The sequence below is a fragment of the Bactrocera neohumeralis genome, chromosome 4, assembly GCF_024586455.1.
Source record: "Bactrocera neohumeralis isolate Rockhampton chromosome 4, APGP_CSIRO_Bneo_wtdbg2-racon-allhic-juicebox.fasta_v2, whole genome shotgun sequence".
NCBI lineage: Eukaryota > Metazoa > Arthropoda > Insecta > Diptera > Tephritidae > Bactrocera > Bactrocera neohumeralis.
The window spans coordinates 13,824,393-13,846,543 of record NC_065921.1 but is presented as its reverse complement, the minus strand read 5'-3'; the positions used below and the strand labels follow the sequence as shown (position 1 = coordinate 13,846,543).

The window sequence follows — 22,151 nt, the reverse complement described above, 5'->3', positions numbered from 1 at the left end:
AATTATAGCAAAAATCAAGTTCGAATTTTGAATAAATGCTTGAAGCACGCTTCACAGCCAAAAATCCGCTAGAATTGATAAGCATTTAAATATGATAAGCGCTTATAATATGTATATATGCTCGAATATTAGGTTGGTATAGTTTTTCGGTTTCAAGGCACGACGATTAGAGAGGCGGTGGGTACGAGATCGCTCCAGTATTTTGCTTGTTTAAGACGATGATTTCTAGAGAATTTAACATCGCGTGCTGGTTAAAAAAGGAACCACCCTAATGGGTTTCTAAATTTGCGCTCCAATATCGTCTGCTCTTGAATTATTGTACATTTCTAAATATTTAGTAGTGAAATGTGTTGAAAGTAAAAATATGTTTGGCAACACGCTTTCCACATGTAAGTGCCGAAAATACAGAATTTAAAATTTAAAGTATCAAAGAAAGCAAAAAATTGCTATTTACAGGCTTTACACTCTGGCTCTTATGCAGTTCAAAGCTAGCTCCGGCCTTAGCCGCCACTACAACGGCCAGCAGTGCCAACGCCACCGATTTAATGCATTTGCTGTTGGCACACATACTGGCCGAGGCGGATGCAGCAAGGAATTTTGTGATTGCACCACAGGAAATGCTGGAATTGTACCTGCAACTGCATGGCACGGACAAAGAAATCGCCACTGCAGCCGCCACACAGCACGGTGCCACAAGCAATGATGTCACCAGCGCCAATGACAGCGGCATGCAGGAGTTCGAAGAGTTCTTCCACATCACAGGCAGTCCGATTCTGGTGAACAACACGCTATATGCCGATGTCTACAATGCACAAAGGTTCACACGGAAATTGAAAAATCTGCAATTTGTGCTGCACGACGAGAGTGACGAAGAGGAGAGCGAGGAGCATAACAAAAGCTCGGACAACACCAGCATTGAAGATGGCGGCAACAAAGGCCGCAAAATCGATAATAATGATGCGGCACTGGCAAGTAACAGCCAGACGCCTAACAGCAGTAACAAGCACAACAAAAACAAGCACAATAGTAACAACAACAGAGACCTAGAGAGCAGCAAACGCAACGAACTAATCAATGTAGTGCGCATAAATTCACGCTGGGCGCACAACTTCCAAAAGCGCGACACACACAAACGCCAATTCTACATGCCACATACGCACACACACGCCTACCTAAACGCCATGCGCAAAGACGACATCTTCCTTTATGGCGAATTGCCGCAATTGAATGCCAGCGCCTTGGAGCTATCCTTACAGCGGCAGCAATTGAAAATGCTCATCATATTGCCGCAAGCAAAGCATGGCTTGCCACAACTGCTGCGGCGTCTAAGTGCCAATGTGACATTGCTCGATGACTTGTGTGGCCTGACAGGCGACACGGAGGACTCAGGCGATGCGCAGCAGCAGCAGCAACAGCGGGCGGCTACAACAGGCGCTGCAGACCACCTACGCGGCCGTTTGGAGTCGACTTTGGTGCGCGTTTTCTTGCCACAATTTAAATTCGCACAACGCACTAACTTGGACAGCGCTTTTAAGCAGGTTAGTACCACACAACAACACAAGCAACACCAGCTTCTTGTATATGCTTGTGGTGTTTGTGTTGTACTGGGGCTATTGTGCAATCACATACATTTTGAGAGCTTCGATTAATTTCAGCTACTAAATGCCACAGCAAATGTGGATCTACATTGGCCCAGCGCCTGGCAGGTGACACAGGAGGCCCATTTCGCCGTTAGTGAGGACGGCATCGGTGAGCTGGAGGAATCGAGTAAGCAATGAATTTCAATTTAATTACCTGAAACATTGATTGAATGCATGCATGAACCGTTTTATGTCTGACACGGGCGTATTTGTAAGCTTAATTTGTGTACTCTCATTTGTAGTGGTATTGTTCTGGAACGCCTTTTCGTCGTTGCGCTCTAAGCCATTGATGTTCTGTGTCGATCATCCGTTCTTCTTCATCGTATACAATCGCAGGGGCATACAGTTGTTGGGACATTTGGCACAACTGCACGAATGATGCAACGTCGCTGCAGTGTATCGCGAGTTCAATGAATATCTACTACTACTTGTATATATTATAGTTACATATGCACGCAGTACGTAGTAAACAAATTACCTTTTATATAAAAGCAATAAAAATTGCTTGTAAATAATAAGTTTGTAATTTTTTTACTACAATGTCATCTAAATCAGCGATTTTGTTATAAAATTAAAAAAAAGCAGGAAAAAATGTGTTTTCGTTTGCACTATAGCTATAACACCCTTGAAAAATGAAAAAGTCTTCCATACAAGAACTTGATTTTGCTATAATTGTTCGATCTAAAGAATTTGTCCGGAGATGATACCGTTGCCTTGGTTACTAATTCATACCAAATTTCTTGAGGATATCTTGTTAAATAAAATCTTTTTTAATACAAGAATTTGATTTTGATAGGCCAGTTTGTATGGCAGCTATATGCTATAGCGGTCCGATCCAAACAATTTGTTCGGATATTGTAGCGATCTTTTAGGCTATATTATGCGCCCAGTGTCGCGAAGATAGCTTGCCAATTAAAAAGTATTCTAAGCAAGGACTTGAGTTTGATCGCTCAGTTTATACCGCAGCTATATGATCTAATAATCCGATCTAAACAATTTCTTCATATGTTATAGCTTTGGTTTGAGTGGTAATCCATGCGAAATTTCGAGAAGATATACATACGTATTGTCAAATAAAAAAGTTTTCCTTACAAGAACTTAAATTTGATCGTTCGTTTTGTATGGCAGCTATATCCTACAGTGGTCCGATAACGGCAGTTCCGAAAAATGAGCAGCTCCTTTGGAGAAAACAGGAAAATTAGAAAGAATGGCATGGACATTTCCAAATCAGTACTTCAAAAACTGAGTGACTTAGCTCGGCACACTGATAATTCATATGATATATACTTTATAGGGTATCCGACGTTTCTTTCTGGGAGTTACAAACTTCATAGCAATGAAAATTTGGTAAATCAGCAGCCTCTAATCAGCTTATTAAAACCTTCGACTATAATTCTGACTTTACACTAATTATTTTGAATATACAAATATTCGAAAAGTTTTCCGGACTGCTTCAGAATTGTTCAAAGTTCTTCATTGACCTTTGACTTCATAATGAAATATATGTAACCTTAAAACTTTGACCACCATTCCATAAACAACAAAAATGAAATATGTCTATAAACGCTTAAACGTATTCGAAAATCAAATTTTCATAATAATAATAATAATGCTAATGGTTCTCAACGTAGATGTCGTTTTTATCGACAGAAAACTTTGAAAAGCATTTATTTCACTAGACCGCTTTAGATAGTGAAAGCGAAAATGAAAAATTATCGAGGTTTCAGAACGGTTTTGAGATAAAAAATTATGTTTAAGGATCAATAGAAATAAATCTATTATTTTTGCATTGAAATAAAGACTCTAATTAGGTCAAAAAATGACGCTTCGTTTGATTACTTGTTGCCATTTTGAAGGTGTTGTCATAATCTGAAATCTGAAACCCCCGACCCTATTAGCAAAAAAACTTGACACATACGAATTTCTGAACTTTTCTTGAGGCGTTAGCAGTGAGCGATAAAAGGTAGCAATCACTTGGTGTCAGGTCCGGAATATAAGATGGCTGCAAAGGAACCTTCCACTAATCTTTCGAAGCTTCTACGAGTAGCGAATCTATATGAGACACAATTTCTCTCTATTGACGCTTCTGAGCGATTACTTTCTTCAAACAGTTCAATAGTCAACATTGCAGCTGCGAATTAAGAGTTTGGTCTAGGGCAGCAGCTCAGAAAAATGATTCTCTACCAATTTCACCAAAGACTTAATAAAACCTTCCTGATGTCAATTCTAGCTAAGGCGTCTTTTGCGCCGACTCACCGCTATTCGACCACAATCGTTTTCTCATGACATTAACTCAGTGGCACCAATGTATCGATATACGACGGTATACGATATACGATATAGGCAGAAGCGACAAAACTAAAAGTTCACGCGATTAGCTGTTACAGTATCAGGACCGTGAACACTATTCACATTTTCAACCGTTTGGCTTCCGTTTTCGCATTTATTGAAGAAAAGCTATAAAATATGGCACATTTTCTCATAGCTGGTCTCCATCTTTGACGCATACTGAAGCCATGCTGAGTCAAGCGTTCACTAAACTGTCTCTGGAAAAGTTTCTAGTTCGAATTTGTTCTGTTTGTTCGAATATAAAGGCCAAGATCATAATTTTTATACCGACCTTGGAATAAGATCACCTGAAAGCATAAGCAAAAAACCGAATAAGATTTATTTCCTGCGAACCGCAGTTTAGTACATATATTTTACTTTACTAAGCTATTTATCCACACAAAAACGGATAGAAGTTATATTTAAAATTTGTGGTAGTGCCCATCTCCGAGATATAATGGTAATGACTCTAGCAAAACTATGTACGTACATCATTAACTCCCAACACTATTTGAGCAGCGTTATTTATTATTTACAGAAAGCATTTACATACACCAATACGAGTGCACATTTACAATGAAAATACTTGAAATAAAGTAAAAGATTAAAACTCAAAAAATTTAAACCACAAATTCGACTTTGCGTTTGCTGATGTGAGCGCATTGCTGGGGCTCTCTACAGGAAGAAGCACAGCAATCCAAGCAAACAGCAGCTAAACAGCAAGAATTCAACACACGCAATAACAACAACAATGCCATTTTACTGTCATCCTACGTCAACATGAAAATCTCAGCAGAAATCGCAGCTTGACAGCAATGGGCGACAGCCAATTCATTTCATACCTCTCACTCATACAAATACCAAATATTTATGCTTTTTCACATTGCCCATATACATATGTACATATATAATATAAACTATATATTTGTATATGTGCACATATTGCATTAACTACACAACCGCAAAAAATAACAGCACCTATTTGCAAACCCCTCACATAATATTATATGTTTGTTTGCTTTTGTGGTTGTGTGTGGGTGCAGAAGTATTTTGCTGTCATCATTGGACGCTTTTGAAAAGGTTTCGTACGTCATAAATGTGTGACACGTTGACTTTTCTCGAGCTGCTGCGACAGCTACGTACATACTATATGTACTGATATTAAGGGGCACAGTAGGAAAAATATGCTGGTGGGTTTCTCATTGGGGGCAAATCGCTTTACATTTCCAAGAACGCTGGTCTACGTAGATTCATTTTTGGTAAAAGTTCATTGGCATAGTAAGCTGTTGGCTTGAGAACAAATACCCCATGGCATCCGAACATCTTCCTGAAAATAGAGATACTTCAAGAAGATTTGATCAAAATTGATCCAGACTGGTTCAGTTAAATTGCGAAAACGTAATCAATAAATTATCTTTACCCAGCTTCGTACAACCTACTTTTATGTTCGTGAAGTTTTAACGAAAAGTTGAATAAGCAGTGCTTAAAAATCGTCGTGTTTGAATCAAGGAGATAGCATAGGATCCCAGCTTCTCTTATGGATTAACTAAACAAATTTTGGTTAATGTTTTGGATATGAAGCGTGCCAATGCTACACTTGAATCAAAAGACCTAAATCTTTTGCAAAACCGACATGAGTTGTGCTCGCAAAAGAGATGCTAGACTTAGCTGAGGTTTCTACATTCATCAAACTCATCATTACTGGTGACTTGAAGTGGGTTTATGAATATATCATCGAAACTTTCCAACAATCTAGGGAATGTCGCTCCAAAAATGGAGCCAAGCCGAAAAACCCAAAATTCACTAAAAGCACTGAAGGCCGTCCCAGACGAGGCTTATACATATAAAGATGAAGACTATGACTCACCGATGTAAACGGGCTTAGATCTCCGAAATAGTAGGTTAAACTCCTACTTATCCAGAAAATACTCTGACATATCAAATATCTTTCCAGCGTGCAATGAATTCCCTCATGACACTGGCCACCTCTTTGCATGCCCTACTAACCCTACTCATCTGACACTCTTCCCCTTTGGTCCGACCCCGTCGAAACATCACGTTTTCTGGACCTACTGTTGGATGACGTGGATCTTATCTAATACTTACGCACCTAACAGGGATTAGGTTAAGCGTTGGCTTGTATTGACTCAGAATCCTATTTGGAAGCCAATATTAAATTTTTGTAATATTTTTGTGAGTGAACCTTGAACCGAATATATGTATGGGTTACTTTCAGTAACTCTGTAAATTTGTTTTCCTACAGGGTCGCTTCACAAAGCAGATGGTATTCGTTCTTTTCCTATACTTTCTTTTTATCAGAAATATATGTGGGTTCATCCATAGCTGTTATTGAGGGCGCGTAAGCATATGTGGCACGCTAGTGTGGCAAATGTAATTTGCATTGTCATCAAAGCTTACAACAAAATTCAAGCTCATGGGAGTAGCTTGCGAAAATCTGAGAAAAAATAATTTTACAAGTGAAAGAAAAATATGCGTCCACCAAGAAAGCACCAGGATTCGCAATTCACCATATGGCGTTTGACGTTTTGTAAATAAGTAGTGTTCTGAGTACATATACATATGTAGGTACGGAGGGGTGCTCATATGCATACATGCTCCTAGTTGTAGTCCACATACTTGCACCACAGAATAATGAGTTTGCACTTATGTTGCGAGTGGTTAAAAGTTCTTCACCTAAAATAAACAAGAATTGTGGTAAAAAACAAAAACTTATATAAATACGGTATATGGATAAAACTGGGGTGAATATCTTTACTTTAATTTATTATTTGTTCTTCTAATTTTTTTATTTTTAATTTTATTTTTATTTTTTAATTTTTTTAACTATAAAAATTTCTTTTTGTTGACTTTAGTTTATATAATCTTTAAAAACATTTACTTTATGCTTTTTTCAACTTTGCTTAGTTATATCAACGTTTAAATTTAATTTCAAAGCATATCACAAGGCGCAAAGTAAAAGAAACTCCATTCCTGCTCATAAAATCTGCACTCGTTTTTTATGAATGTCATACACTAAATAGCACAAACGTATGTTTTATTCAAAATTCTCTCACAGCGCATTCCACCAGCTATAAAATAAATAATTTACTAACGGTAAATAATAAATCTTTCAGTAAGTCGCACGTTTTCGACAAATTCACGCAAGCATTGCACGTGCTTTTCACTTAACTTCCGACTAATGAAAGCCGGAAGTCAATAAAAATGCTGCCAGGGAAGCGAAGGGGCAACAGCAGCAGATAAAATACTATAAAAAAGAAAAATAAAGGTGAGAGAAAGAAGCATGTCGGCAAAGAAATGCACAACAAAGTGAAAACCAAATCACCAAAAGTTGGAAATAGCTTCCTTTGTACAGTATTGTATATATATCTGCATGCGGCGCTGCTCTAACGCTCAAGCAGTCGTCGACAGCCATTGACTGCCGAACCAAATTTAGTGTCTTTGAGTGGAAAAATAATCGCCTTTCACTTCACACAAATCTTTAGCAACTACACAAGTGCTTGCGCACACATACACAAGCCCACATATATCGAAGCAAAGCCAAATTGATTTTCTTTAACCTTCACCTTCATCACGAAATTCAGTTTGGTTCATTCAATCTTAGCCTTTAAGCGCACTGAAGTGGCGCTGGGTAAGTGTCGTGGCAGCAAGGCATCAGTAAAGCATTTAAGTGGCGAAATTGTTGAAGTGACAGAGCGAGCGAGCACCTTGAATGCCAAAGTGAACAGTCGACACTTGTCGAATTTTTACCATATTCTGTATGTATGTGTGTAAGCGCAGGTGCACTTCAGACGGGCAACTCTACTCTTTGCTTCCTTTATCTCTTCAAAGCCATGCCCATTTTTTCCTTGCATTCGCTCCGTCATCCTCCACACCTAAGCTTTGAGCTATCTGGTCTGTACTTATGCTAAATACTATTTCACTAATGTGCACTCTTTTGATAATGATCACCACACATATACCTCACTCACATAGACTCAGCGTCTACTTGCACTTACTAAGTCGCCCAAGCGACGTCAATATAGTGAGGTTAAGTGCGAATAGCGCTTGCAACGATTGAAATGGTTGACGGTTTGTGCGCTTATTGGTTGTTATAGACATCATTAGGATGCGCTTAATGATGTACTTCCTTTGATGGCAATGACAACACTGGCAATAACAACAAAAACAGCATGGCGACTAGTAGCAACAGCAGCAATAATAATCGTATTCGCGTAAGTCTGTGCTTAAGCTGGGCTATTAATACTAGGATAGGACGGAAGTGCGAAAATGTACGCACCAACAACAGCACATAGCGGAAGTAACGTAAAGCGGGTTAAGATTATAGCGCTGATTTTCAGTTTCCACTTTGCAAGTGATACTGGATGCTAATGCGTTGTTAAGCAAAACTACTTAAGGGTTGAATGGGAACATTTATGCGAAGAACGAACCTTTGCAAAAGTGAAAATGTTGAATATTTTTTTCGGTTATCATGATTAAATGTGAAGACTAAGTGAACAATTTGCTCTGCTAGAAAACTTTATGACGAACTAAGTGATAATTTAGTAGTAAAAGCTGAGCAATAGTGAGGTGATCAGTTCTTTCATTTATCCTTTAAAAGACCTTCTTATAGCTTTGTAAAGCTCAAAAACTAAATAAAGTAGATTGTAGAAAATTTAAAAAGGACATCGAAAAAGTAATTTCCGAACCAGGTGAGAATACAAAAACTTTCCATTTGCCTCAGTACTTTACGACGTCACTCGAGTTGTACATCCGAAGGGCAAACAGGTTTCCATGCGCTTTGTCCTTTTATTGGATGCGTTGACGCTCTTACATCCTTTGCACACCCATGGATCTAGAATCGAAGAGACATCGTCTTCCATGTGTGCGACATGACCTAATAAGCGCATTCGCAGGATTTTTATGCGTTTAACTATATCCATGTCCGCCACCAACTATTTCTTACTCCAAAGACCTTGACGAGAACTCTCTTATGCTCTAAGTGACTTCTCAGGTTGTTTCGACATGGCCTGACCAATGTATTAGAGTTCTATGTGGTTATCTGTATCCATATTTACGTAGAGCTCATATAGTTCGTGGTACTATCTTTTTCGGCACTCATCATTCACGCGGACGACTCCGAAGATCTTGCGGAGCTCTCTCTGATGCTCCAAATGCTTTCTCATCTCGATGCGCCATCGTCCATGTTTCTGCGCCGTATAATAAGACGGAAATGATAGGACAAGGATATGCTTCTTATTTGCCTTGTAGCGCCTATAGGCTAGCATAAAAAGTTTACAGGTAGATCGTTTCGAAAAATACTCTGATTTTGCAATTTTTAAAGTTTTGTTCACCTATTAACTAAATAAATACTCTCATGACGAATGCAAAATAATTTTTTTATGTTTATTTATTGGGTATATAATAATTAAATAAATTGTTGAAATGACACTTAAAAAAAACGTTCTGTACGATGTCCACGATTGCAGTCGCAATTTTTGTCTAAAACAAAACTTTCAAAATAATTTTTATATGTTTATTTATTGGGTGTATAATAGATTATAAATTGTTGAAATGACGCTTAAAAAAAAAGTTCTGCTATCGATATCCACGATTGAAGTTTTTTGTTTTTATTATTATTTTTTTTAAATTTGACAAAATGGAGGCGGTTTGAACAAAACGTATCGAATTTTTCCCTTTTCTCCGACAGTTTTTCGTAGAAAAAATTGGAAGATTTAAAAAAAAAATAAAAGCTTCCATAGCGCGATAGTGAATGACATTCAAAATATCCTCTCCAAAATGGAACTAGAAACACCATTCTGAGAAAAACGCGTTTAAAGATAAGAGTCGCTATGTTCCCCACTCTGTTCCTTTTCTACAAGAAACGCTGTAGCTACTCTAATACAACCAAATTTGTTTAACACAAATCTTAAAAAAACTTCTACCGGCTGTCTAAAAATGGATGAAATCGCTCACTCCCCCTATAACGGTACTGTTAAAAACTACTAAAAGCGTGATAAATCAATAACTAAATACTCCAGAGGCATTAAATTTTAGCACCGAGATGGTATGAGAGAGCCTTGTGGGAGCTGGGGTAATAATTGAAAATTCCACTTGATCCGTTCAGTTTCCAGTACACAAATCAAGAAGCAATTACAAAATATAACGGAATAGAACTTTGATAATTGATTTCGAATAGGGTCTTTAGTGTGTGCCACCTTGTGACCAAAAATTGTTTAAGTCCAATAAAAACTGTTCAAGTCCCTATGTACCAAATATTTAGACCCCAGTATCTATAGTTGACTTTTGATGGCAAATGTCGGTCAATGTGTGATATATATAACTGAAATTAAGGGATAATCCTTATCTTATAATGGTATGTCTGCATGTCAAAAAGGGGTGAATCGGATCAATACTTCCCTCAGTCCCCATATACCTAATATTATATAAAGAGTTTTGAACTTCCATGTGACTTTATGCTGGATATATTGACAAATATGTGAGTTATCCCAATGTGTATCTTTGTGCCCAAAATGGATAAATCTAACCAATACCAGGATTTTCGAAACTCAGGCTGAACTTACTTCATATGATTGGTGATTGTATTTGAAGTACCTTAATGAAACCCAAGGAACATTTTTTACTATGTGGTAAGATAATTGTTAGTAGATAAAATCGGGTCCCCTAACTCCCGTATATTAAATATAATGGTTTTCGTTTTTCTAACAAACCTTATGTTGAATATGTCGGTCAATGAGTTATAAGTATATAGAGTTAATAAAATTGCTTAGATTCCGATCTTCTTGTTGACGTTATACATCTTAAGGCATTGGCTTTGATTCTCACAAGTTGTAATAGTATAAAATGTTCGGTTACACCCGAACTTAGCCCTTCTTTACGTGTATTAATAATCCTTTATATTCGTCGAGGCTAGTAGATATATAGATCTTTAAGGAATTTCAACGAATTGGCCGCAAAAATTTTTCATTTCGTAGTTTAACGCAAGGTTTATTTCATCCACAAGAATATTATTCGGTACCAGATTAACACGAATGATCCTTGAGCCATATTTCCCAATAGAAAGTATATCATAGGCATAGAATAATGCTCAATATAAAGTTTTAACACCAATAGGAAGGGTTCTTATATAAATGCAAAAACAAGAAAAAACGTTAACTTCAGCTGCATCGAAGCTAATATATCCTTCACAGGTGCATTTCTTTTAGTAACTATGTGTTCAGTTTGTATGGAAGCTATATGCTATAGTAATACGATCCGAAAAATTTTTCCTGAGATTACATTGTTGCCTTAGAAAATAATCTATACCCAATTTCGTGAATATATCTTGTCAAATGCAAAAGTTTTCCATACCAGCATTTGATTCCGATCTTTCAGTTTGTATGGCAGCTATATGTTATAGTAGTCCGATATCGGCAGTTCCGACAAATGAGCAGCTTCTTGAAGAGAAAATGACGTTTGCAAAACGATATCTTAAAAACTGAGGGACTAGTTCGTATATATACAGACAGACGGACGTTCAGATGGACAGACGGACGTGGCTAAATCGACTCAGCTCAACATACTGATCATTTATATATACACTTTATAGGGTCTCCGACGCTTCCTTCTGGGTGTTACAAACTTCGTGACAAACTTAATATACCCTGTTCAGGGTATAACAAGAAACGAACGTTAACTTCGGTTGCAACGGCATTTTTCGAACATTTTCTTCGAAGGCTGAACCATTGTCTTAGACAACATCCCATCTATCCTCTTAGAAAATAAATTACATTTTATACTAAAGTACTAGCTGTATCAATTACACAGTAAAAGAAAATCAATTATCACAAAACTAAAACTTTAGCAAATTGAAAGGTTTGACTTAAAAATTGCTTCAAGCGGTCAGCTGCCAAGCAAAACTTCGTAGCTTCAGCACCAGAAGTCCTCCTCAAGTCAATGCAAAGTGTGGCTTAAATTTTTTCAAATTATTGAAGTACGCAGAGTTTTGCGCGAAATAACAGCGGATAGAAGAAACCGCCGAGAAGATTGGCAGCAAAGGAGGCGAACTATAACCGCTAGTCGGTGCAGTTCACTGAATTGATGAAATTTATGTACTGGAAATAAGCAGACGTCCATCTGCATCGGCAATGGCATCAACAACTACTAGCCAACAGTGCGCGAGTACGAAAGACAGCTGCAACAACAACAACAATAACAGCAGCAACGGTCAGAAAGCAGCTAGAATGCAAAGTGCAATAGTGAAAAATAAAACAACAACAACAACGAAAAATCACAATCAACACAATGCTAAGGGCATTCTGGGAAAGAAGTGAACCAAACCCGTTAGTTGGAAGCAACATTGAGAAAAACAAACATGCAAAATAGCTGGAAAAACCAACTAACACAAGCACAGCTGAAACACAGCTCACAGCTAAAAACACACAAACCCACACAGCCATTCGTACATTTACAACGCTCCCGTTATTGTTGCTGTTGTTCCGCGTGTAAGCCAAAGCTGCATGTAACTGTATTCACCTGGCAGCAGACAATATTTCAGTATATTCCACGGGATGCGGCAAAAGGTTGTTCATGGCGGATTGAGCAATGTGAATGGCGAGATTAAGTTGCAACAGCATATGGAAATGGCTGGTGAGAAAAAATAAGAATTTATGCATTTGCTGAATTGAACGTATTAAAAGTATTTGTAACTGCAAGAATAATAATGCTACAGATATTTTAAATAGTGGTGGGCAGATATCAAAAACTTAACACACCCAGACGTAAAAGTAAAGGATAAGAATAACAGTGCTCGCCACGATGGAAGTTCGGGAGTCAGCGAAGGATGAGAGAGCAAAATTAGTGAAGGAAAGTCCGAAGTAATCCATGATAGCGCCTTGTGTACTTAAAGTTCTGCAATGCAGGGGCGTGTTCGTACAGCAAAAGGACAAAATTAAAGAATATTTAATAAACAATATAAAAATGTATTATTCATTAAAAATCTGGATATTTAACAAGGAGATATCCAGCTGAAATTTTTTTAAAAATCTAGATTCTTCAAATTCTGTAGGTTCTTTTAAACTTTGTGGCTGAAAGAGAGTTTTTGCGGAGAGCTTTTCTTTGTTACTCTGAAATGAAAAAACCCTTAGCGGAAACTATACGTATTTTGATGCAATTTTATGGATTGATTATGGATTTTATGGTGAACCTGTTCTAACAAGGCAAACCTACCAAAAGTGGTTTACAGGATTTAAAAAGGTTGAGGAACTGGAAGTAGTACACGATAAAAATTGCTACCAAACTCAAGAGCAGGGCTTTGGAACTCACTCAAGCAGTCTAATAGCAGTTTAAAAGCGTTCAAAAGTTTTCAACCCTCTAAATCCACAACGAACTGAACTTTAATAATGGTATTAAAATCCGACTGTCAATAATTTAAGTGTAAAATTCGGCAGCATGTGCTCCTTCACTCCTCATACAACCGCGATAATTGCCAAAATACGGAGCCGTAACATAATCCTCAAGTCGCTGACCAGCAGTTCATTGGGAAAAGACGAAGAAACATTTTTGGCAACATACAAGGCAATTGGCTGGCAAATCATAAACTAAAACACACAGATATGGTCGCCTGGATGTAATGAAACGCAAATGAAGAAGCTTCAAGTGTGTTAGAATACCGAATGCCTCTTGAAGTCTCCCTTTGAACACTGGCATAGCGAGGTCCTGATTAAGGAACATGACTAGCCTCTCTAAGCGGTTTCTGCCGGAATGTTTTTCAGAAACTATCCTTGCAGTCGTATGCTTAAAGCGGAGCCGCCTTCTAGAGCCATCAAGATGTACTTTCTTGACTACGTCGACGAACATCGTTCAGTACGCCGACTAAACCTCGCACGCAACTTACCGCTAGTGACAATGGAGCCTTTAACATTTTTACCAACTCCTCTTACTAAATAGCGTACTTGTAGACGAACTACTACACATTGCGGACGAAGAGCCCGACTTGTCACGAGAATCTAGAGTGGGCCTTGCACAACTTCGTTCTGGATACTGTAGTAAGCTAAACTTCTACTTATTCAGATTAGACCCCGACGTACCAAATATATGTTCAACAGGCGATGAGTCCCCGCATGAAGACAAACCCAACATGGCCAACGAACCCCACTAATCTAACTTCCTTCACCCTATGGTCTGACATGGTCGAAACAGTTGGGACTGAAACAAAGCACATGAATTTATTTATAGACCCATGTAATTACTTACGTAAAAATTAATACGAGTAAGTTTTATTTTTATTGAGAACGACTTATATTTTGAACTTAAGTTATATTTAACTTGAATGTCAAATTTGATAAAGACTGGATATATGAATCAGGGCCTTTAGCAGCAGCATATTTGCGATTTCACTCTTTTCCAACAACTGACCCTGTACCGTATATTCCCACTAAATCTGCACCTTTTTTGATCCTAGCCTCCATGAAAAATGTGAGTGTTCGCAAAACCGAAAGCCCCAAAAGCCATCGACTCCCCCACTGTTTCTTTTTTCCGAATCCTGCAAAGGAAGGAAGTAGGAGAATTTTTGTTTATAGCTTGAATTGAGTTCTTTTGCTTGGCAGCGCTTTAGCCCATAGCGGTTATTGTGGTCACAGCAACGCCGGCCGTCAAAGTAACGCGGCGGCTTGATTTTTTATTTATACTTGTATTTTTTGGCGCGCTTACTTTTAAGGCGATTTTTGTTCGTTTTGCAACTGCCGTTACCATTGTAATTAATATTCTCAAGCAGCGCAATAAATTTTAAGCCACTGATTAATCCTGCCGTTGCAATACGGACAAACGCACCGCCAGGAGCGTAATTCAGTCGGCACCTTCATTTATAAATATATCTGCGGCTAAGTATGTATGTGTGTATACTATATTACACCTACACTCTATAACGGTAAAAGTATGTAAATACAATAACAAAAGGGAGATCAGCTTTTCCAGCTTTCACGCGTTTTACGACCACGGCGGCAGTTGCTATCGCATTGCTGTTGTTGTTCGGTTTAATTACTCGCGCAACCGAAAGGAAACGGGAATTTCTTGGTAAATGTAGAATTCTCACTGAAGCTAAAATCTCACGTTTGTTTTCCACTGCAGCTGTTTCAGCAATGTGTTATGTCGAGGCTCTTGTTGTTGTTGTTGCAAATGGTTTCGCTTGTTTATTATCAATGCCAGTGCTCCCCACGCGCAATGCTAAATATGCAGCATTCACAAAGTCCAAATCTTAATCGGTGCAAACGTGTGGTTTTCCATTGTTTTTGTACGACCAACGGTTTCGCACAGAACATACGCACATACACATGTATGCCAACGCTACTCACTTTATTGTTGCATAGCAATAAATTTCAGCGACTGGCTTTACGTAACAAATGAGTCTGCTGCATGTTTTTGCCAGTGGCTCTTATTATTGTTGTTGTTGCCTGCTTGTTTGTATGTATGCATTTCACTTGTTTGCACTATCTGCACTTGCATGCCAGTGCCATGCCACAGCGCAGATTCCATAGATAAAACAATAGCTGGAGATAGTCGTATTTTCGCGTAAAAGCAACCAAAATACCAGGTGCCTGTGAAAGGATTCGGCGGTGTTTTTAATGCTCGAAGCGTTGGTTGGGGTAACGCATCCGTAATGAAAGAGGCGGGTAAGTGAAAACGTACTACATAAATCATGTCATGAAAGGCACCAGCTCTTCGGTTTCGTTAGCAAGTGAAATGGAAATGGTAAGGGATTTTCGGAAAGATGTGAAATTCAGCGCAATTTGCGAAGCTTATCTCATCTCCCAATATCATTCATCTTATCGCAAAAGTTCGAACTATTAAAGTTCGGATTGGATTTTATATTTAAGAACTAGTTAATTTGTTGATTTTTATGGCGAAAACATTCAAAACTAAGTTAAATGTTTTAAATTGAGCCCTTCAATGGTAGTCAATTTCAAGAGAACTTTTGTCATAAACGTTTTCAAATTAAAGGTAGAAAAATTCTATCCAAAAAATATCCTATTACAATTTTTTTAGAAACTTAACAACAACAATGCTTTACAAATACAATTGAATTAACATGTAAGCCATTTGTGTTTCCAAAATACTGAATTGGCTTAATTACACCGGTCAACACGATTTTTGGGTCTGACATCTACATGGTAAATTTTAGTTTCTCCTATGACAAAAATAAGGAAAAATTTTTTTTCCGGTTAAAGTTTGCTTTCGTAGAAATTAGACCAGTTTTTCGTTGATTTTTATATTTTTTCTACAATTTCACTATAGATTATAATTAGAAAACTTTTTTTTTTTAGATACAAGAGTCGTTTTTATTCAAGATGTGTGATAAACAATAATATATAAATGTAAAATAACAAGAAATTACTGTCTAAAAGTGAATATTTTTTGTATTTCTTTTATGCTCATATGAGCTCTCTCGTATTAAACCCCAAATATACTTATCGATGTAGATCAGCCCAAAGCAAACTTAAAGAACTAAAGATTAATATTTAAGTGTTTTCAATGTCTAGAATCAGAATTCAAGCAAGAGAACAGAAACCCCCAAAAAAATATATTTTTTTTTTGACCGGTGTTATAAATCAATTTATAAATATAAAGTAAAAATGAAAATTTTAAAATGAAACAAGAAGAAACGTCAACTTTGGCTGTTCCGAAGCTACAATACTCTTCAGAGGTACATTTCTTACACACATATATTTTGACAAAAAAGTACCCGGAAATTGTAAATAAAACGCAAAATGTTTAATTATTCATCAATATTTATTTTGTCACCTTCATAGTAATCCCTACCAAATACACTTACATATGTCAACGATTTTTCCAGTCTCGAAACACTTTTTATAAGCACTTTGTGGGATATCTTTCAGCTCCTTCAGTGAAGTTTGTTTTATATCTTCGATTGACTGAAAACGGATTCTACGAATTTTTTGAAAAAAAATTCAGCTTTATCGGGACGAGAACGCATTTCATCCCCAAAATGTCCACCAAAATCATTCGAACGGATTTGCGAGAGATGTCGAGCTCACTTGCCATCCCGCTAACTCTTGTCTAATGAATTTCAACCACCATATCACTTTTTAATATTTTCATCAATTAAAAAGGTCGAAGGTCGTCCAGAACGAGGCATGTCTACAACGATATCTCGACCGTCTTTAGAGACTTTGTACCATTCGTAGCCTTGTGTTTTTGATAAAAATGAGTCATATTTAGAATAGTAATTTGACTCACAGCGCTCATATTTTAATAAAATATCGTTTACCCAGGGTTTTTAATTACAATTTCTAGAACCTTTTTTTTTGTAAAAATTTATGTAGAAGTATAACCAAATGCGGATACGTAATGGTTCTCATACCGAAGCGTGATGCTAGTTCTTTTTTGCAACGTTGTTTGAAAACACAAATCTTCAAGAGGAATTAAGGTTACTTAATAAGAAAAAATAAATTTATCTTGATTTGGATCGGTTTGTATGGCACCAATCTGCTATAGTAGTCCGATATCGGGGACTCCGCAAATTGAGCAGCTTCTTGGGAAGAAAAGGAAGTGGGCAAAATTTGAGATCAATATCTCAAAACTTAGCATAATCGACTCGTCACGCTGATCATTTAGGTAATTGTATAAGGTTTCTAGCTTCTAGGCGTTACTAACATTTATTTCGTCTCAAATTTTTATTTCAAAAATAATTTTTTAAATTTTAAATTTAAATATTCAATTTCAAAATTAGAGTTAAAATTTAAGCCTAAATACAAAATATCTAATTTGAAAACTCACAACCTTGTTTCAGAACAGTAATTTTTTCATCTATAAAAAGGACACTTTGATGTGCGTTGACCGCTTGCCACTGAGAAGACGCTTGCATTTTTTGCTTCCAAGCACAATATCAAAAAATTGCACTTTACCGAATGTAGGCTTTCAGGTGGAATATTAAATATCATATTTTTGCGAATTTTAGTATAAAATTATTTCTTTTGCTTATTGCCTTTGGTAATTTGATTTTTTTCATTTAATATTTATTATCGCAGCTTTTATTAATTTTATAATATGTAAGCAGCAATTTTTGCTTGATGTTATAACATGATACACAATTATTAGATGTTCTCTATCCAAAATAATATAATTTTCTAAGCAAAAGTTCGAAATAATGAATTTTATCTTAAAAACACTTACCATTATTTCATAGTGATTTTCGCTCAATTTTTCCGCATTCTCATTCTTTAACTTATTTAATTCACTAAGAATATTATATTACGAATATACTAAAACACACGTTTTTTTTTCTAATTAAATTTATTTTTTTTTTTTAATTTTTCAAGCACTTTTCACTTTTTCGCTTTATCACACAATTAAATAATATGTATTTGAACACCCTTTATAATTATAGCAAAAGAATGGTAGTAAATTTAATTTGGTTTACCCTCACACGACTGTGACACGAAACTAAGTGAGTTCATACATATGTACATATGTATTTATGCTTATTAACGCGAAGTACCATGGTTTGCATTTTTGAGTAGTCGTGACTCCGAGCACTTAACAACAATTTTTCCCTAACATCCCCAACAATTTCAACTATTTTCACACTCAAACCCTTTAATATTACCACTTGCTTAACTTTTCCCAATATTAAATTTCTTTTAAAACATTCACAGTATAAAAATTCATCTTAAAATATATTAATTCATGAAATGTTCAAATTTGTCTCACTTGGCAGCTGCGCGTTTGTTGTTGCCTTTCGCCACGAAATGGCTGCTAGCGCATATACACTTCGTAATTCTCATAATTATAATTAAATCACCGACAATGTTCATAATTTCAGCGGTCCACAACATAAAATCATTATTCTACCCATTTATTCATAAAACTTTTAAATTTACCAAACAATATGAATATGAATTTCAATAATTTGTTTGCTGCTTTTGAACAGCTGACTTACTCGCTGGCGGAAAAAACCCAAAACTGACGTTTAACTCGAAAGCTTGGGAAACGGAAGTGGGGTTGCAAACCCATTAGGATTGTGCACAGGATAATACAATATTTGAACAATTCATAGGCGATATATATTAAATGTAATTTAATTGGCATATATAAAATATAAATAAACTTTTAATTATTCTAAAATTAATATATCAAAGCAATGATAAATTTTAAATTGTGGTATCGATATAACTCTAATAACCTTTTATCAAACTTTATATTTAATACAAAATCGATCAGAATCTAGCTTTTTCTTACACATCTTTGATAATTTTTATTCAAATAATTGTTATAATATGTATAATGAATGTAAAGAAATTAGTAGAATTAAAGTTTAGGAAAATTATTAGAATTAAAAAAATATATATAACTCAAAATAAGATTTAAAACTCTTTCCAGTGCAAATGCAACTCTACTTCCGCTTTTCAAAAGAAATCACAGTCACTAGTGGCTGTGTTGTGGAATATTAAACAACTATGGGAATTCACTAGTCAAAGTACTTACTTTTGAAAAGATTAATTTGATACTTTTCGAAAATTAAAAAAAAAATAAAAGATATATGTATTAAAAATGTATAATGGACTGTTTAAAGTCACTTTAAATATAACGGGCTTTTCAATAAGAGCGCTACACAAGTTTTTTTTTTTTAATAAAATAAAAACGATTTGGGATGTCAATGAAATTCTTTATTCCACTTATTGAAAACCCCGCTCTTAAAGTTGAGGTCACTGACTCTGAGTGTCAGTAGTAAGCTTTAATAATTTCGACTCGTTGTTGAATCGTATTCTTTCCATAATAATATGGCAAATCTTACTGGGTAGAAATGTCAAAAGAAGTGGAAAAAATATGGCGTCGTTGGCTGCCCCCATCAGTCTACTTTTATAGAGCCCTACTGAAAACCCCTATACAATTATTTATGAAAAAAAAGTAAAAACCATAAAAATGTTCAAATTTTCCCTTTGAATATGTGTAAATATTGTGCCATAAACATATACTATCCTGAATTACCCTACTGGCCTTGAGAAACCTTCATATTTGCTCTACTGGAATGTTGTGCAATTGTTGTTGTTATTAATGAGTCGCTGGCGCATGCATGTTTTTCATCTCAGATAAATATAAATTAATCACCAATCAACCATCAATGTTTTAACATTCACCGATACAGGACAGAATACAGATATTCAGTTAATCAAGTTTTCAATTAAACACACAATTTTACACGAATTATTACAATTTTAGTAACCGTATATGACGAACTTGCCTACTCATTAACGAAGAGACCGATACTGACAGGAACTGGAAAACATGGGAAACGGAAGTAAAGTCACAAACCAATTAGGGTTAGGCACAGCATAATAATGCAATATTACTCGTTCAATAAAATTAAAATAAATTTAGATTAAATAATGTTATATACTGTTTATTAACATATATTTAACTAGTGTTTAAGAAATTGAAGGAATAAACACTACACATAACCATTTTGTCCAAATTAAAAATTTTAAATTCATATAACACACTTTTATACAGCATTACTTTGAAGTGAAATATCATATAATAAAAACAAAAATTACTTACATATCAATCAAATATTAAATGTATTAAATAATTATTACTTACAATTAAATTTTTTAAGGAATTAATTTATTAAGTTATTTAAAACATTTAAGATAATTTCCAATATAAGTGCAACCCTACTTCCGCTTCCCATATTCTTTTATTCACATTAGTGTCCGCGATCTTTCAACGAGTGTGTCGACTGCTAAATAGCAGAAAGTGCAAATTTGTGATATTTGGTTTAAAATCGTGTTAAGTAACAAATTTTATTGTGAAAATAGGTTTCGGAATAGCTTAATATTGTTTTGGTTTAAAAGTGTACAATGAATTTCATCATAATAATTCAGAGCAACAAAATGTGCATGCGCCGACGGCCATTACACAGCGAACAGCAACAAAAATGTGCAAATGTCAGATTCTAGAAAGTTCTAAAATTCCGTGTATTTGCTAATTGCTTTGATTTAAAGTAAAATGTGCATATTTGGATAAAATTCTGTAGCAATCAATTAATTTGATAGTAAATTAGTTGGAATAAGTACTTGGTGAATACTAAATGTTCTAGGGCTAATTTTTTGCCTCCGAGAATAATTTGAGCACCAATGGCAGGATAGCCAACGATGCTTGGAGATTCTGCGAAACTACAATATAAAATGTATACATATATACATATATTTGTATGTGTGTATGTTAGCGTATGAATATATGTATGTACATAGAATATTCTTATATGCATTTAGGTGTTAAAATTTATGAAGTGAAAGCTCTTAGTATTATGTTAAAAGTGTTTGGTGTAAATGTGTTTTTTTTTCTAAGTGTCTAGAACGAAGAAAAATCAAGAACAACAATGCGCAATTTCAATATATAGTGTGTTTTATACTCAGCTGTTCGGCCGAATCCAAAGACTTAGTGGAATTAATTATTGAAATAAATCTTCAACCCTAAAAATTTCACATCTGGTGAGTAAGTTTTGCTATAATTTATTGGTGAATTATTTAATTTTACATTTATTGCAATATTTGGTTTTTTACTATATTTGTTCGTGTTTTTTTTTCCAAATTAAAACTTTTTAAAAATATTGCCCAGTTGAGACTGTGATATTTTTCCATCTTTCTGACAATTTGCGAATTTCATCCGAAAAGAACTGCGCCGGCTAAGAATGAATCAAGACCATTTTTGATGGCAGTCAAAAAGGTCAAAGACTGGGCTATAAGACGGGTGGGGCAAAATTTTCCAACTGCTGCTTCTAAGTAGTTTCTAACAGATCTTAAAATATCAAGCTGAATGCTGTCATGATGTAAAATGTATGACTTATGTATAGTATGTGTTATTAATGCCAGGCATTTTTCGGCAATCACTCGCTTCAATTTGATGAGTTGCTGTCGGTAGCATTCCCCATTAATTGCTTTAAGCGGTTTTAGAAGCTCAGAATACATCAAGTTTTTCTTATCCCAAGAAATATAGAACAAGAAAAGTCTTCAATATTCTTCTGTTATTTCGGCAGGCCCGCTAGGTTTCACATATGATTTTTGGGGTTATCCTGATGGATCCTTCATCGGATTCTTTTTGTAGCGATCCACTGGGACATTCTTCGTCTTCTAAGTCAAAATAACGACTTTTAAATCATGCAAACAA

At 35.8% G+C, this 22,151-nt stretch overlaps 1 protein-coding gene across 1 annotated transcript; it reads left to right on the top strand.

Annotated features, from left to right (window-relative positions):
- The first annotated feature begins 364 nt into the window (after positions 1–364).
- On the top strand, positions 365–2,019 carry LOC126757626 (antichymotrypsin-2-like). The gene is made up of 4 exons (XM_050471674.1): positions 365–389; positions 457–1,538; positions 1,656–1,767; positions 1,883–2,019. The coding sequence occupies exons 1-4, from the start codon at positions 365–367 to the stop codon at positions 2,017–2,019; spliced, it is 1,356 nt and encodes a 451-aa protein (XP_050327631.1).
- Positions 2,020–22,151: the final 20,132 nt, after the last annotated feature.